The sequence below is a fragment of the Danio aesculapii genome, chromosome 1 (genome assembly GCF_903798145.1).
Source record: "Danio aesculapii chromosome 1, fDanAes4.1, whole genome shotgun sequence".
In the NCBI taxonomy this organism is placed as follows: Eukaryota; Metazoa; Chordata; class Actinopteri; order Cypriniformes; family Danionidae; genus Danio; species Danio aesculapii.
The window spans coordinates 7,570,424-7,589,707 of NC_079435.1; the positions used below are offsets into that span (position 1 = coordinate 7,570,424).

The following is a 19,284-nucleotide window of genomic DNA, read 5'->3' on the forward strand; positions in this document are numbered from 1 at the left end:
CACATTATGGACTACAACTCCATACATGCACTCCGCTCACACACACCTGTTCCAAGTTCCGGTGATGAGCAAACACACAGCCAGAGGATCGTTACGAACTGATTGCATGGACTTATACAGCACACACACACTTGTTTGCTGAGTCTTGTTTAACTGTGTGTGACATAACGATGCGCTTTCCTTACCATGTTTTGTTTATTTACGTTGTCTGCTGCCTGCCTTCTGTCCTCGATATTTGACCATGACTCTGGATTTGCCTGTATATATCTGTTTGCCCCTGTGTTGATCGTTGCTTGCCTGACCATTCCAAATAAACCTGCGTTTGGATCTGCACACCCTGTTTTCAGCATCACTTCACATTACAGAGTCATAAATGTAACATATGTTTTAAAATATTGCAACAATGTCTGCTGACATTTTTTTCAACCAGTGGAATGACAAATATGTACATGTGTGTTCTAATATATTAGATGTAATTATATACTGTATATATTTAAACACATCTCGAATATTAATGCTTATATATTGTAATATACATGTACATATTTGTAATTCCAATGGTTAAATTATTATATGAAAGCAACCATTTTTTCAATATTTAGAAATATGTTGCATACTGTATACAGTATTACATATATTTGAAATATGCTTAATCCAAATATGAACTTGTATGTCATATATATATATATAATCTGCAATATATTAGATTTCTAGATGAGACAGGTGCATTTTAAAGCATATGTCACACAAAATGTGCAAAGCATTCTCTAAATATCTTGCCGTTTTCCTAAATTCATAACACAATGGTGCAAATGGTATGGCGGTGTTTAAAAAATAGGGGGAAAAAATGCATAACTAGACCTTGTGTAGCTTTTCAAAGCCACCCATCACCAGTATGTCCTCATATTTCCAAGGCAACAGAGCAGATGCTTCCGTTACTTTAATATCACTGTTGTTTACATATCAACAAATCGAGGCTCCTGTGACCTTTCCTCCACCCTAGAAACTCTTCACGTCACACTTTATCAAACTCATGTCTGAAATCTCACCTGTCTGAAAAGGCTGTATTTTTCAATGCTGCTATTTTTACCCGTCAGTGGCATTTTAACAAGGCCTGTCAGCCGCATGCATTCCTGCGGGACGTTTCTCATTCATTGTCATCACGCGGCACGATCTCTGTGTTCGGGGTCATTATGAAAAGACACATTCTTGAAAAGAGGAAATGGTTGCAGGTGCTGGTTTTCAGATGTGAGTGTGCTGCAGTGAAAACAGCTGTGCTGCACTCATAAACACACAGCTGTTTGACCTCAGAAACACACGCTTCCAGAAATCCTGCAGTTTGGGAATATGGACGTATTTAGGTTTTGTAAGAAAAGAAACATGAAACTGAATGGCTGGCTCAATTGGCTTTTGATTTCTTATAGAGATTATAGTCATTTATATTGGTGCACATAAAGGGAAAAATATCATTTCTATCAATCTGAAAACTATTCATTTTCAAACAATTTCATTTCAATTTGGTAAAAGTAATAAAAAGAATAAAGACAAAATATTATATTAATAAAAATGAAAAAAATGTTAGTAAATGTTGTCTAGTTCAAATGTCTCGTTAATATGATTCTTCTGACTGTACTGACTCTAAATGACTCTACTTATATTGGGCAATATAAGTACAAAAATATTAAATATCATTCACACAAAATATTACAGAAAACAATGTTTGGTTGAAATGATGACAATATAAATGAAGAACTACATAAAAATGTAATGATAATAAATCAATTATATACCTGTGTTTACTAAACATTATTTTGCTAAAGTAAAAAAAGTATTGAAAAGAATTGTTTAAACAATATTTTGAACTAACTGTGTTGCTGATTGGTTAAGATTAAGATCGAGTTAAAACAGATAGATAGATGGATGGATGGATGGATGGATGGATGGATGGATAGACCCATAGATGGATAGATGGATGAACTGACAGATAGATGGATAGATAGATGGATGGATGGAGAGACAAATAAACACACGGCCAGACAGACAGATAGATAGATAGATAGATAGATAGATAGATAGATAGATAGATAGATAGATAGATAGATAGATAGATAGATAGATAGATAGATAGATAGATAGATAGATAGATAGATAGATAGATAGATAAATAGATAGATAGATAGATAGATAGATAGATAGATAGACGGACGGACGGACGGACGGACGGACGGACGGACGGACGGACAGACAGACAGACGGATGGACGGACGGACGGATGGATGGTTGGATGGTTGGATGGATGCATGATGGATGGATAGATGATGGATGGATAAATAAACGCATGAACAGATGGATGGATGGATGGACTGATAGATGGATAGATGGGTGGATGGATAGATGATGGATGGATAAATAAACATATGGATAGACAGACAGACAGACAGACAGACAGACAGACAGACAGACAGACAGACAGACAGACAGACAGACAGACAGACAGATAGATAGATAGATAGATAGATAGATAGATAGATAGATAGATAGATAGATAGATGGATATATGGATAGATAGATGGATGGATGGATAGATGGATAGATAGATAGATGGATGGATGGATTGATGGATGGATGGATGGATGGATGGATGGATGGATGGATGGATGGATGGATGGATGGGTGGATGGATGGATGGATGGATGGTTGGATGGATGATGAATGGATGATGGATGGATAAATAAACGCATGAACAGATGGATGGATGGACTGATAGATGGATAGATGGATGGATGGATAGATGATGGATGGATAAATAAACACATGAACAGATAGATAGATAGATAGATAGACAGACAGACAGACAGACAGACAGACGGACGGACGGACGGATGGATGGATGGTTGGATGGATGATGAATGGATGATGGATGGATGATGGATGGATAAATAAACGCATGAACAGATAGATGGATGGATGGATGGATGGTTGTATGGATGATGGATGGATAGATGATGGATGGATAAATATACGCATGAACAGATGGATGGATAGACTGATGGATGGATATAGATAAATAGACTGATGATAGATAGATGGATAAAGTAGCTGTGAATGAATAAACAGTTCTAAAATTGAGAATTAAAAAAATACTAGAAGCACATTAAAGAAGAGCCTCAGATGATGGTGTGTATGTGTGTGTGTGTGTGTGTGTGTGTGTGTGTGTGTAGAGGTGCAGAGATCTAATGCCACGTCAACAAGCAGCCGCATAAACAGCTCAGGCTTGAGATTTCAATCAGCAGAAGCGCAGCAGCTCCAGCATGTGATCATGCGGCGGCGTCACACTTCTAATCACAGAGCTGAACAGAGGCGGCAGACTGAATTAAGCAATGAAGGGGGCTGATTGCCCATATTCCTCTGTGGCAGAAACAATCTCGCTGTCACAGACTGAGCGCTGACGGCACCAGATGTAATTCATTAATTACACACAGAAAACATGAAGGCCTCCAAAAGAGTCACTCGGCCCAGTTTGGCAGAGGAGAGCCTGACAGACTGACGGCTGTTTGTCAAAGAGCCACTGTGTTTGCAAATTGACCCGTTTCAGGCCAAGACCCGGTGGCTTCTGCAAACGGGACAACAAGGATAATAACATGATCATGCAGTGTTTGTCGATGCAAATTGGGTTTTGTCTACAGAAACACAACACAAGACAGAGCGCATTCTGTGCTCTACTGACTGAGCATCCATTTGTTCATCGTATTACCAACCAAAACACCCCAACAATCACATAACGACATCCTAATTAACACATAGCGATGCCCTAAGAGCAACCCACAACACCCTAGCTAATCCATAGCAACACTGTGACAGCCTAGCAACCCGTAAACCACTCAGAACACCCTAATAATAACCATCATGCAACACTCTAGAAAAATCCCTCAAAACACCCTAGCAACCACACAGCAACATTCTAGCAGCCACCAACAATACCCTAGCAACTGATATTCACACACATCCTATTAACTCAGAATACACACCCTAGAAACCACAAAGCATCACATTGACATCCTAGCAACCTCAAAACCATCCAGAACACCCCAGAAACCTTATAGCAACACCATGGCAACCACCTAGCAACATCCTGACATCCTTGTAACCTTAAAACCATCCAGAACGCCCTAGACACTTTATAGCAACACCATTGCAACCCCCTAGCAACATCTTGACATCCTAGCAACCCCAAAACCACCCAGAACACCCTAGCAACCACCTAGCAACAATTGGACCCCCTAGCAAGCCCAAAACCATGCACAACATCATAGAAAAACAATGGCAACACCATACCAACCAGAAAGAACACCCTAGCAACCACCTAGCAACATCTTGACATCCTAGCAACCTCAAAACAATCCAGAACACCCTAGCCACCACCTAGCAAACACCCGGCGATAAATGGACCCCCTAGCAAGCCCAAAACAATACACAACACTGTAGAAAAACAATAGCAACACCATGCCAACCAGAGAGAACATACTAGCAACCACCTAGCAACACCTTGACATCCTAGCAACCCCCAAACCATCCAGAACACACTAGCAAACCCAAAACCATGCAGAGCACTATAGAAAAACCATAGCAACACCATGCCAAAAAGACAGAACACCATAGCAACCACCTAGCAACACCTTGACATCCTAGCAACCCCCAAACCATCCAGAACACACTAGCAAACCCAAAACCATGCAGAGCACCATAGAAAAACCTTAGCAACACCATGCCAAAAAGACAGAACACCATAGCAACCACATAGCAACACCTTGACATCCTAGAAACCTTGACATCCTAGGAACCCCAAAACCATCCAGAACACCCTAACAACAACCTAGCAACACCTTGACACCCTAGCAATCACCTGACACCCTAACAACCACAAAACCATAAAGAACACAAAAGAAAAACCATGGCAACACCATGCCGACTAGACAGAACACCCTAACAAAAACATATAAACCATGACGTTTTACCAACCCCCAAACCAACCAGAACACCCTAGCAATCACCTAGCGACACATAGAAATCCTAGCAGCCACCTAGCAATAATCTGACACCCTAGCAACGCCAGAACCTTGCAAAACACCATAGAAAAGCATAGCAACACCATGCCAAACAGACAGATCACCCTAGCAACCACCTAGCACCACCTTGATATCCAAGCAACCCCAAAACACACACACACACACACACACGTTACCATACGACTGTAGTGCATTGGTTTGACAAGAAGGGGAGTGTTAGTCACCGGCAGATACACTAGACATCATTCCTCTGACTGATCCAGCAGCAGCTTCAGATAAATTGAGTGTGGCAGTGGTGCATTTCATTAGAAAGGATATTTGCCCTTAAAGCTTGAACATTTGCAGCTCTATTAATAGAGGAACCATCAGCTGCAATATTCAGCCTCATTTTACATTTATGCTCCCAAACCACCGTCTTGAAGATTAATACTTTATTTAAATGATACTTTCATTTTAAAACTTTATGCTTATCCAAAATGAGTCTGGTACTCAAGAACACTGGCTTAAATGCTTTCACATAAAGATTTTTCCAGAATATATATTATATACAATACATTTGAAATATATACACACACACAGGTGAAGTCAGAATTTTTAGCCCCCCTGAATTATTAGCCCTTCGTTTTTTTTCTCCCAATTTCTGTTTAACGAAGAGAAGATGTTTTCAACACATTTCTAATCATAATAGTTGTAATAACTCATTTCTAATAACTGATTTATTTTATCTTTGTCATGATGACAGTAAATAATATTTGACTAGATATTTTTCAAGACACTTCTATAAAGCTTAAAGTGACATTTAAAGACTTAAATAGGTTAATTAGGTTAACTAGACAGGATAGGGTAATTAGGCAAGTTATTGTTTAACAATAGTTTTTCTGTAAAGTATCGAAAAAAATATATATAGCTTAAAGGGGCTAATAATATTGACCTCTAAAAGGTTTTTAAAAAATTTAAAACTGCTTTTATCCTAGATAAAATTTCCTTGCTCTGTAAAACATCATTTGGGAAACATTTAAAAAGAAAAAAAATGCAAAGGGGGGGCTAATAATTCAACCGAGTGAGATATATATATATTTACCTTACACGTATTTAATACAGTCTTATATAAATATATAGCAACTTAGAACATTTCTGTTTATATCGCCCACCAGAAAATGGCAATTGGTCAGAATAACAAAAGCTTTCATTTGTTGTTAGTGAAAATCATAATTATTTCACCAAATACAGATTTTTTCTAACTTTTGAATTTAAAAAAAGTGTCATAAAAATACAGTACAGTTAAAATGTATTTTTTTCCATAAAATAGTCTGATGTTTCCTTACAACTTAAAAAAACATCAAAGAGTATTTTATTAAATAAAACACAACTTACATTTTACTCAAAATACACAACTTTATTGTGTTTTTTTGCCATAAAATAAAAGTGACATGTTTATATTCATTTTAAACAACCAATGTTTTAACTTCAGATGTTAGTGAATTAACCCTAATTTTCAATCGCAACAAATTAAAACATTTGCCATTCTGACCAATTGTCGTTTTCTGTTAAAAAAGGGCAATAAAAACGACAACTGGGAGGAAATATTATCACATCTTTACAGACTAAAACTCACATTAAAGGCACAGTTTCTTTCTTCTGTTGTAAACAAATGAAGATATACTGAAGAATAAAAAAATGTCATTGACATGCAGAGTATTTTTTGGTTTCTACCATGGATGTCAATGGCTGCTTTTTTCCAACATTCTTCAGAATATCTTCATTTGTGTTCAACAGAAGAAAAAAACGTTTAAAACGTTACAACCACTTGAGTATAAATAAATGATACTGAAATAAACATTTTTGTGTAAACTGCCCCTTCAATATTTATCTAATAAATCTAACCCAGGCTCATTGGCTCATTCTGAAAACGTACCCCTATATACATTTCTGGAAAGCACCAAATACATCCCAGGAGGTAAGTTTTGTTTGCAGTTTTTGTTTTGGCGAATCCTCCAGAGGCCGCTGTTTACGTTTTTTGAGATCTCAATTTTTTCTCAAGTGCCATTCGCGCCTGCTGTCCTCACATAAATCCACCAAAAACCATTGCCGACTGACGGACTGACCCACCCTCCTCCTTCTCTAAACCCAACTGATGGTGTTTTAAAGGCCCCGATTGACCCGCCCACCCACTTGCCCAAACCCAACAGTTTTAAAAAGCAGTCCAGAAAAAGAAAAGCCCTCGTCTGATTTTTACCACGTTTTCAGATTTTAGCACATTCTCACCCTGTTATTTACTTGTTTATTTTATTTTTTGGCTTCTGTTAGTGTCTTACACACATTCTGGAACCGTTCTTCACTGAACTTGAACCCCATTGCCGTAGTCAACTCCTCCCTGTGTCCCAAGTCCACCGATGTGCATGGCGAGCTACTGGTAACAGCAGAAAAGCCGTCCACATGGATGAACGTAAAAAGGAATGGCGTCACACCGCCCCGTATCGTTCGTTTTAAAGACGAAATGCAGCGATGTGTACTTCTGGCTCCAGCGACCTCCAGAAATGATAGATCTCCAGAAATGTATATAGGGCTACGTTTTCAGAATGAGCCTATGTTGAATAAATCCAGTAAAGACAGGGAATATATTTTAGTTTCCACATACAGTAGCTGGGTATATATGATAAGTGTGTGAGGGGTAGTTTTGAGCCTGACACAGTGGCAGAAGCATTAGCTAAGGGTCTCACCTTGTCCTCCAGGCTCTTGAGTGTGTCTCTGAGAGCGTCTCTGGAGCTCTGCAGCAGCTGATCGGCTAGCGCAGTGATGTGCGGCTGCAACTGAGAAACCACACTCAGGATCTCTCTGGCTTTGGCCGTCTGCTCTGGAGGATAGTAGATGCACTGATATGCTGTGCTGTAGCTGAGAGAGAAAGAGAGAGAGAGAGAGAGAGAGAGAGAGAGAGAGAGAGAGAGACTGCATTAAAGGCACAGTGTGTCATTTTGGCCACTAGAGGGAGTGTATTCACAACAAACAAAGCCGTATTTTTATGATGACGTAACTGAGTGTGGGATCATGGGAGTCTTCATTACATCCTACAGAACTCCTGCAAAAATCTTGTTAACGGATGAGTGTTTTTCTATTTATTTACGGTTGTGAATTGCATTATGGGATGTTGATTTCTGCTCTGTCGACTTTTGATGCTGAAAATTCAACTTTACAGTTTAACAAAGTGACTTTTATTGACATTTTAGTACTTTGAAATAATATAATGAACAAGAAATCATATATAGAGAGAAATAAGTCTAAAATAACAGGAACTGAACTGGCAGTTTATTACAAGGCTTTTGTTGCATAATATACAACACCAACCCAGACAATATATCACTTTAAACTATTAGAAATGTTCATAAAAGTCCCTTTTTCCTACTTTTCAAGGTTAAAAGTAGTTGGAAGAAAGATCATAGTCCCATAATGCAGTTCAACATCATTAGAATACTAGGTAACAATCATGTTTCATGAATTTATTGTGTAGTTTCCTACTGTAAATATATTAAAACTCTGTTTGATTAGTAATGAGCATGGCCTAATTTAAATTACTTTAAAGAAAGTTTTCTTTGAAGCCTCAGATTCCAGATATTTACTGTAAATAGTTAAAAATCATAAAGTATACACTGCTTGACAAAAGTCTTGTCATCAATCTTAGTTGTAAAAGCAACAAATAATAACTTGACTTCGAGTTGATCATTTGTAAAAGTGTCAGAAGGTCGATTTCTCAGATGAATCATCTGTTGAGCTGCATCCCAATCATCACAATTACTGCAGAAGACCTACTGGAACCCACATGGACCCAAGATTCTCACAGAAATCAGTCAAGTTTGATGAAGGAAAAATCATGGTTTGGGGTTACATTCAGTATGGGGGTGTGCGAGAGATCTGCAGAGTGGATGGCAACATCAACAGCCTGAGAGATCAAGACATTTATGCTGCCCATTACATTACAAACCACAAGAGAGGGCAAATTCTTCAGCAGGATAGCGCTCCTTCTCATACTTCAGCCTCCACATCAAAGTTCCTGAAAGCAAAGAAGGTCAAGATGCTCTAGGATTGTCCAGCCCAGTCATCAGACATGAACATTATTGAGCACGTCTGGGGTAAGATGAAGGAGAAGGCATTGAAGATGAATCCAAAGAATCTTGATGAACTCTGGGAGTCCTGCAAGAACGCTTTCTTTGCCATTCCAGATGACTTTATTAATAAGTGATTTGAGTCATTGCAAAGATATATGGATGCAGTCCTCCAAGCTCATGGGAATCAGACACAATATTCATTCTTTTTCTACTACAGCATGACTTTATAATCTATACTGGACATTATTTCTGTTAAGTGACAAGACTTTTGTCTAAGCAAAGTCAGACCTTACTGTCCTAATGAAATAAGTAACAATCAAGGCTTGATCCTATTTTATTTTGGTAAAATAAGCGTAATCTAGAGGCCTTTGCCTTTCATATAAGCCACTTCTGATACCAAATGATCAACTAGACTTCAAGTTATTATTTATGGTCATAAACAATAGGATAGACGACAAGACATTTGTCACAGGGTAAATCAATTTAAAGCTTATTTACTTATTTATGCATAAATCTCTAGTTCCAAAAATGTAGACTTATGATTGGTTTTGATTTCCAGGCACTCAAATATGTAGATCTGATGAGGGTTCTCAATGATAAATGCTTAAGGCCTTGAAGATAAACCATCTGGATTCAGACAAAGCGTTTCTATCCCAAGTATCCAATTTATGTCCACTTTTAATGGCACTTTTAGACGCCATCAAACACAATCCAGCATCTGCACTTGAAAAACCGTCTGAAAAGAGCAAACGTGTAATGAGGAAGAGCTGGGCGCATCCGCCTTACAGCTGCTCTCAGGTCAGATTTAGAGTTTGTTTGTGATGCTGGAGATTAGAGATGGACTTAGTGGCCTGATCCCGGATCAGAATATCCGGACGCCACTTCAGATAATTGGCTCCCGGGAGAATGGCTCTGAGCAAATAAAAGACCAACACTAAAGAGAGTGAAAATATGAGAAGACATCAATAGAAGAGATTCTGGCCTCATTTAGCAGGTCTGAGATGACAAACGCAGCAGGGACTATTACTGGGAAAGGCTGAAAAGTCAACCTGATGTTAATGCCAGTGTAGGAGAGCAACAAACTCAAAGCAGAGACGTGGCTTAAGAAGATTTACTGCATTTACATTCATCAGACGAGCTAAAACAGTGATCGGTTTCATTATAGACTGAGGTAGACTATTTGTTCTGCTTAATCGGTGTGTTCGACCCAGTCTCAAGAGGAAGCATAATTACTTTATGGTTTGGTGAATTAGTGGGTCTTTTGTACACTCTTTTTTTTGTAGAAAATTCATAACACATAGAATAAGGAGGTGTATGCACAGCAGATCATATGAAAATCTGATTGTATGAATTTTAGTGCTGTCAAAATTAGTGCGTCAACGAATGCAATATTTAACGCGTTAAAAAAATGATCAGTTTTTGCAGTTTTTTCCTGTTGTGGTCAATGTGTGTTCAACATGCAAAGAAATATGGATAAGACCAAGGAAGCAGTTTTTGAAGGAAAGTTTCAGTATAAAACAATTAATGTCGTATCACCAGGCTATCCAGTGTTTCCTCCAGTTTCAGGCAATTTCGTATGTTTAATTTTTAATCTTTCGACTTTTGTTTTAATGGAATTTGATATCGCATGGCGAACGAAATGAAAAACCTCCGCATTTCATGACTCGGTGGTCCTTTATGGTAGGCCTAATCAAAAATCGCTGTTTATGGTAGACTCTTAATAAGAGTATTATCTTAATCATGTTAAAATTGGAGTATTGGTGTCCTAAATGTATCAGTGAAAGTGCCAGATGAAGTCGCGAGCTGTCTCTCTCTGTCTATCTCATTCTTTCAGCATGCGCCCTCTAATGTTTCATTGAGTTTGATGTGTTTCCTCTTTAAACGCAACTTTTGTAAAGCGTCTGCTTCCTGTTGCTGTGTCAGAATCCTTGTGAAATACAGCCATACTTTAGAACGCTTAGTTGAAGCGAATTAGGTGAACGAGATCATGCGTGTTGAATCTGAAGGGAGTAGCTCCGGCTGCGCTGTCCTGCGTGCGTTGTGTGTTTCTGTGTGCGCGCGTGTTTCCTAGCAACAAGAATAAATGCCTAAATGTCGTCGTTCATATCCCTCAAAGTTATTTAAATGTTTAGAGATGGCGTGACCAAAGTCCCTGTAAGAATTAGTCTTCGATGTGACACAACGTGTACCTATGGGTGCCTTTGATGTACCGCTTGATGCTTCTTACGTCCTTGTCGCAGCACCAGTGGCAACAAAATTAGGCATTGAAATGCATATGCTGATTCAGTGATTCTGCTTGTGAGAGACTGTTCTCACTCAGCTCACATCATTCAAAAGAAAAGGGCCACATTGTCCCTCGATAATGTTAACAGACTGGATTGTCTTAGCAACTGGCTGAATGTAAAAGAGGACTAAACAAAGTTGTTTCTACTTTATAATTATTGTTCTCAACTCACAGCAATACAGCTTTTCAATGAGTGCAATTGTTTGTATTTAATACTTTATTATTATTATTATTATTTTCTAATTTCCGTCTTTGAAACACCTGTTTTGGACATTTTTCGCAGTCCACTTATAATCCAACATGGAAATCAATTTTTTCTTTGTTGGCATTGACTGTTTAGAAATTCAAATGGCGCTAACATGCCTTTGTTTTTATTTCTGTAATAAATATGGCTGTCAAGCCAGGATCTTGATGGTGTATTGTATGTTGTTTACATGAATAAAATCTGTGTCACAAGTTAAACAAAAATTATAAGAAACAATTATATTTTGAATCTAAGTGGACAAGCGGACTGCAGCCATATACTTTTTCTTTAAAAACTTTCAAGAATAGATTTACATAGAATTTTATATACTGTGAAACTCCACTGTCAAACCTTCTCTAAGTAAATCTTCTTGATATACTAAACGCACTCTGAAGTGTATTATCAAATACACAACCAGTGTGTTCATCAAAATGCTGCATAACTAGCCTAAAATAATCATGAGCTCTGCTTCAAACACACACACAGCATGAGGGACGCTTGGCCACTGAACAGCAGGAAACATTTCAAAGTGACTCCGCCATCAGCCACATCCTCCAAACACCCCGAAAGAAGAGCAGCAAATGTGCTGTCTGGATGTTCACAAATGATCAGTGGAAGTAAAAATGAGGATAATGAGAGGAAAGGAAATGCCAAGCCCCTCAGTGCAATCAGGCCCACGACTTCAATTAAACGCATAAATATTAAGGCTGAGACTGAGAGATGTTTGAAACACAGGCCAGGAATTACAAACTGATCGATAATGTGGAGAAAGCTGATGGTTATCATTAATATACAGTCCTACGTAGAGCTGTGATGAAAAATCAATGGAGGAGTTGATTCTGCATTGCTTCCTGCTAGTTTTAAACAGCAGATGTCACTTTAGACAGATGACGCTCTAGGCTAGTTTTGAACAGAAAACCGCAATCTAGGCTAGTTTTGAACAGCAGATGAGGCTCTAGGCTAGCTTTGAACAGCAGATGGCACTCTAGGCTAGTTTTGAACAGAAAACCATGATCTTGGCTAGTTTTGAACAGCAGACAACGCTCTAGGCTAGTTTTGAACATCAGACAATGTTCCATGCTAGTTTTGAACAGTGGATGGTGCTATTAGGTTAGTTTGAACAGTAGATAGCGCTCTAGGCTAGTTTTGAACAGGTGTTCTGGGCTAGTTTTGAACAGCACACAGCGCTCTAGGCTAGTTATGAACAGCAGACGACGCTTTAGGCTAGTTTTGAACAGCAGACGGCGCTCTAGGCTAGTTTTGAACAGCACACAGCGCTCTAGGCTAGTTTTGAACAGCAGACTAGACTAGTTTTGAACAGCTGATGTCACTCTAGGCTAGTTTTCAACAGCAAACGGTGCTCTAGGTTAGTTTTGAACAGCACACAGCGCTCTAGGCTAGTTTTGAACAGCAGACTAGACTAGTTTTGAACAGCTGATGTCACTCTAGGCTAGTTTTCAACAGCAAACGGTGCTCTAGGCTAGTTTGAATAGTAGATAGCAGTCTAGTCTAGTTTTAAACAGCAGACGGCGCTCTAGACTAGTTTTGAACAGCAGATGGCTCTCTAGGCTAGTTTTGAACAGCAGACGGCGCTCTAGGCTAGTTTTAAACAGCAGATGGTGCTCTAGACTAGTTTTGAACAGCAGACAGCACTCTAGGAGAGTTTTGAACAGCAGATGGCTCTCTAGGCTAGTTTTGAACAGTAGACGGCGCTCTAGGCTAGTTTTAAATAGCAGATGAGGCTCTAGGCTAGTTTTGAACAGCAGTTGAGGCTCTAGGCTAGTTTTGAACAGAAGATAGCACTCTAGGCTAGTTTTGAACAGTAGATGGTGCTTTAGCCTAGATTTGAACAGCAGACGGTGCTCTAGGCTAGCTTTGAACAGAAAACCGCGATCTAGGCTAGTTTTGAACAGCATACAACACTCCAGGCTAGTTTTGAACAGCAGACGATGTTCTAGGCTAGTTTTGAATAGTAGATGGTGCTATAGGTTAGTTTTGAACAGAAGATAGTACTCTAGGCTAGTTTTGAACAAGTGTTCTAGGCTAGTTTTGAACAGCACACAGCGCTCTAGGCTAGTTTTGAACAGCAGACGGCGCTCTAGGCTAGTTTTGAACAGCACACAGCACTGTAGGCTAGTTTTGAACAACACACAGCGCTCTATGCTAGTTTTGAACAGCAGACGGCGCTCTAGGCTAGTTTTGGACAGCACACAGCGCTCTAGGCTAGGTTTGAACAGCAGACGATGTCTTAGGCTAGTTTTGAACAGTAGATGACGCTTTAGGCTAGTTTTGGACAGCACACAGCGCTCTAGGCTAGGTTTGAACAGCAGACGATGTCCTAGGCTAGTTTTGAACAGCACACAGCGCTGTAGGCTAGTTTTAAACAGCAGACGATGCTCTAGGCTAGTTTGAACAGCAGATAATGCTCTAGGCTAGTTTTGAACAGTAGATGACAGTCTAGGATAGATTTAAACAGTAAACGGTGCTCTAGGCTAGTTTTGGAGAGTAGATGGTTCTCTAGGTAAGTTTTGAACAGCAGATGACGCTCTAGCATAGTTCTGAACAGCAGACGCCGCTCTAGGTTATTTTTCAACAGCAGACGGTGCTAGTTTTGAACAGCTGATGTCACTCTAGGCTAGTTTTCAACCGCAGATGGTGCTCTATAGGCTAGTTTTCAACAGTAGATGGCACTCTGGGCTAGTTTTCAACAGCAAACGGTGCTCTAGGCTAGTTTTGAACAGTAGATAGCAGTCTAGTCTAGTCTTGAACAGCAGACGTCACTCTAGGCTAGTTTTGAACAGCAGACGGCGCTCTAGGCTAGTTTTGAACAACAGACGACGCTCTAGGCTAGTTTTCAACAGCAGATGTCGCTCTAGGCTAGTTTTGAACAGCAGATGTCGCTCTAGGCTAGTTTTAAACAGCAGACAGCGCTCTAGACTAGTTCTGAACAGCAGACGGCGCGCTAGGCTAATTTTGAACAGCAGATGGCTCTCTGGGCTAGTTTTGAGTAGCAGACAGCGCTCTAGGCTAGTTTTGAACAGCAGACGATGCTCTAGGCTAGTTTTGAACAGCTGATGGCAGTACAAATTGTTGTTTAGTACAAAATATTTAGAATATTATAATTATCTGTAATTCACTTTAATAACATGTTTAAAAAAGTTTAAACCCGGAGTTAAAATATCTACTTTCACTGAAATTCTTGACATCTGTGATTTGAAACAAATAATAATGTTTTGAAAATTACACAAACTGGAAAAGTTAAAAAACATTTCATCAACGACACATAAATAACTTGTTTGTGCTCTGAGTTCTGAGAACATTGTTTAAGATCAGTCAACATTGAATGAATGTCACATTTAGAAAAAGTTTGATGAAAAACACATTTGAAAACTGCTTTTGTTCAAACATTATCAAAAATAAAACAACTCTAAATGATCGGTAGTAGACAGAACTTTCTTCATAACTTTGAGAAAACCTTGACAGAACATTGCGTGAATGTTCCCTCCCGTTATCTGGAAAGCAGTCAAAGTACACACACTTAAATCCCTCACAAAAACAGTCCATTTGGCAGCCTGGAAGGAGACGATTATCCTTGTGCAGTGAGCAAATCGACTGCTAAATGACAGAACATTCTAGTCATGCCGACATGCTCAAATTAAAGGCAAATAAAAAGCCAGTGGATGTTAAAGAGAAATAAATGCTGGGCTCGGAGGCCTCCGGGAACCGCAGAAATGGATATTGATTGGCTCTCGCGCCGCAGACCAATCAAAGCCATTGTAGCTGCATATTACACATGAGCGCGTGTCCACCCCTGACCTGATGGATCGGCCGGTCGCCTTCCCATACAGACGCAAGAAAAGACAGATGGCGCTTTCATTTCGCTCGCAGCGTCCTTTTCTCTCGGTCACGATACATTAATAATGGACAAGAATCACGTCTGTCCCATTATTTGTCTTCTAATCAAAGAAAAGGGCTGCTTTCCAGGAAGGTCTGGGAGGATTCGGGTGTGCTGGAGAGGTCATTTTTCATTGTCCATTAAACTACAGTACAGTGTTTGCTGGGATCATTCACAAACAAGCGATGCTGAATTATCTAGAACCTCATTTGAATGCCACCTTTATGGCAATACAGATGATAAAAACAAACTATAATAGAAGATAAAGGGATAGTTCACCTAAAATGACCCCTTGTGTTCTTGCAAACCATTATGGTAAGCAGAAGAAAACAGTTTAATTTTGCTCACTAATTGCAACTGAAATAAATGGAGACTTGGAGCTCTGAAACAGAGTTTAAAACACTATAAATAACTGTTAAAAGTAGACTACACTGGCTCAAATGCAGAAGAAAATATCCTGAAGAACGCATTTGGACACTAATTTTGATAACAAATTTGTTAGTAATTGCAACTCAAAGGGAAGGAGACTTGGAGCTCCAGAAAGTACTTTAAAACACTATAAATAACTTTTAAAAGTAGACTACACTGGTTCAAATGCAGAAGAAAATATCCCGAAGAACGTATTTGGACACTAACATTGATAACAAATTTGGTTAGAATTTGTAACTCAAAGGGAAGGAGACTTGGAGCTTTGAAAAAGACTTTAAAACACTATAAATAACTATTAAAAGTAGACTACACTGGTTCAAAGCAGAAAAAAATACCCTGATGAACGCATTTGGACACTAATTTTGATAACAAATTTGTTAGTAATTGCAACTCAAAGGGAAGGAGACTTGAAGATCCAGAAAGTACTTTAAAACACCACAAATAACTATTAAAAGTAGACTACACTGGCTCAAATGCAGAAGAAAATATCCTGAAAAACGCATTTGGACACTAACTTTGATAACAAATTTGGTTAGTAGTTGCAACTAATATGAATGGAGACTTGGAGATCCAAAACAGACTTTAATACACTATAAATAACTGTTAAAAGTGGACTACATTGGCTCAAAAGCAGAAGAAAATGTCCTGAAGAACACATTTGGACACTAACTTTGATAACAAATTTGGTTAGTAGTTGCAACTAATATGAATGGAGACTTGAAGATCCAAAAAGGACTTTAAAACACTATAAATAACTATTAAAAGTAGACTACACTGGCTCAAATGCAGAAGAAAATATCCTGAAGAATGCATTTGGACACTAATTTTGATAACACATTTTGTTAGTAGTTGCAACTAATATGAATGGAGACTTGGAGATCCAAAAAGGTCTTTAAAATAACATAAATAACTATTAAAAGTAGACTATAATGGCTCAAAAGAAGAAGAAAATATCCTGGAAAATATCCATTTGGACACAAGTTTGATAACAAGTTTGGTTAAAAATGTTAAATCAGATGAATGGAGACTTGGAGCTCCAAAAACACCATAAATATCTCTTTAAAGTATCCTACAGAGTTTTTGTGCAAGAGCAAACCCAGTTTAATGAAACCCTTGATGTGCTATAGATCTGTTTAGCTAGATTAAGGACGATTCATTCGTTACTGTTTAATCTGTTTAAGTGAGTTTAAGTCAGTTTAATAAACTTTTCCTTTTAAAGCGACTTTTACTTTTAATGCAAAAAGTTCATTGTAATGCACGTGCTCCATAATTCAAACAATACGGTGTTTTCAATGGAAACATTCTCATATTTCATTTATAAGAGATTAGACTGCACTTGACTGGATTGCAACTTTTATGATGGTTATTGATGTTTATTAACCCTTTAATTGACTCATTTTTCAGTATTTAAAAAATATATTTATATATTTACAAACTACATATATGCATATACAGTGGAAGACAATATAATTAGCCTTCCTGTGAATTTTTGCATTTATTTAAAATTTTCCAAAAGGACTTTTAACACAGCAAGGAACTTTTGCACATTGTTTAATATTAGGGAGAGCATCTTATTTATTTTATTGTTTTACATTTTAAAAATTTTTAACTAGAGATGCTCATAATAACCGATGCTCATAATAACCGAAAGGGTGCGTTTATAACCGATTAATGGAATCAGTTAAGCGATTAAAAAAGATTATTATTTATTTTTTTAAGTTTGGCTGCATACATGTGCAACACATATTTGTTAACTTGCGGGACGGTAACACGTGCAACCACACGTGCCTACAGATGTATTTTGTCAAAGAAGCAAAATGAAAGAAGAATATTGTTGGTCACAGTTTGACACAGACGAGTTGATGCCAAACCAGTGCTGATGCTGATTGCCTCTGTCCTGGATCTACGTCATAAACACCTCCTTTTTGTGGCAGCAGTGGAGTCATTCAGGTTCCTGGGCACCACCATCTCTCAAGGCCTGAAGTGGGACACTCACATTGACTCCATTGTCAAAAAAGCTCAACAGAGGCTGTACTTTCTTCATCAGCTGAGGAAGTTTAACCTCCCAAAGGAGCTGCTGAAACAGTTCATCACCTCCATCATTGAATCAGTCATCTGCACATCAATAACTGTCTGGTTTAGCTCAGCTACTAAATACGACCTCCAAAGACTACGTCGAATAGTTCGGACTGCTGAGCGAATCACTGGTACAACCCTTCCTACTCCCCAAGAACTGTACTTATCCAGAGCGAGCAGAAGGGCTGCCAAAATCACTCTGGACCCCTCACACCCAGCACACTGCCTCTTTGAACTGTTACCTTCTGGTCGACGCTACAGAGCACTGCGCACCAGAACAGCCCGACACAGAAACAGTTTCTTCCCTCAGGCAATCCATCTCATGAACACTTGATGATAATAATTGTGGAACCAACATCACTACTCGCTATACACTTTTATACACATATACACTTATTTAACAACACACTATGTAGCACTATAGATGAATTGGATAAACTAAATTGGCCGTAGTTTGTGTGAATGTGAGAGTGTATGGGTGTTTCCAGTGTTGGGTTGTGGGCCTGGAAGAGCATCCTCGGCATAAAACATTTGCTGGAATAGTTGGCAGTTCATTCTGCTGTGGCGACCTGAGATTAATAAAGGGACTAAGCTGAAAAAGTAAATGAATGAATGATTAAACACTAGACTTTAGTGCAGGTTACACTATTACACCATTAGATGGTGACAAAAACAGTGGACCAAACCAAGAATAGAATCAAGGACTTTATAATATACTTTCCTCATGGGAAATCTCCTTAAGAGATGAAAGGACACTAAGATATTGCTTTCCTCAGCACATATTCAGACTAATACTTTCTTATGAATATGAGATCTACCTGAAGAGTGAATGTCAATAATGCTTTGTGCAAAGACTTTTATAATGGAAAACAAGGACATAAACAAGGACATCATTATTGAAACGCGACTAACAAATGCATCGATCAGCGCTGTAATGGAACAATCTCCTCAAGAGATGATGAAAAAATACTAAGATATTGACATTCGATCTAATGCTTTATTAAACATGTGAGATTGACTTGATGAAGCTACGCTAATGCTGTTAACTGCCCTCAATCGGTTTGATCTCTCTAATAATTCAACGAAACAACTCCTTCCTTCATTGCTAGTGCTACAGAGACTTTTCAAATAAAGGCTAGGAGATGTTAAGCTCTCAGTTTGATATCTGAATCCTCTTACAAATTGGGGTT

General features: G+C 38.6%; 1 protein-coding gene across 4 annotated transcripts in view; it reads right to left on the reverse strand.

The window, feature by feature from the left end:
* inpp4b (inositol polyphosphate-4-phosphatase type II B) overlaps nt 1-19,284 on the reverse strand; it is a 333,119-nt gene that overhangs the window by 65,459 nt on the left and 248,376 nt on the right. For all 4 annotated transcript variants that reach the window (XM_056456463.1, XM_056456462.1, XM_056456465.1 and 1 more), the window contains one exon: nt 7,787-7,958. In XM_056456463.1, the coding sequence (XP_056312438.1) occupies nt 7,787-7,958 (172 nt within the window). The remainder of the gene's footprint in view (nt 1-7,786; nt 7,959-19,284) is intronic.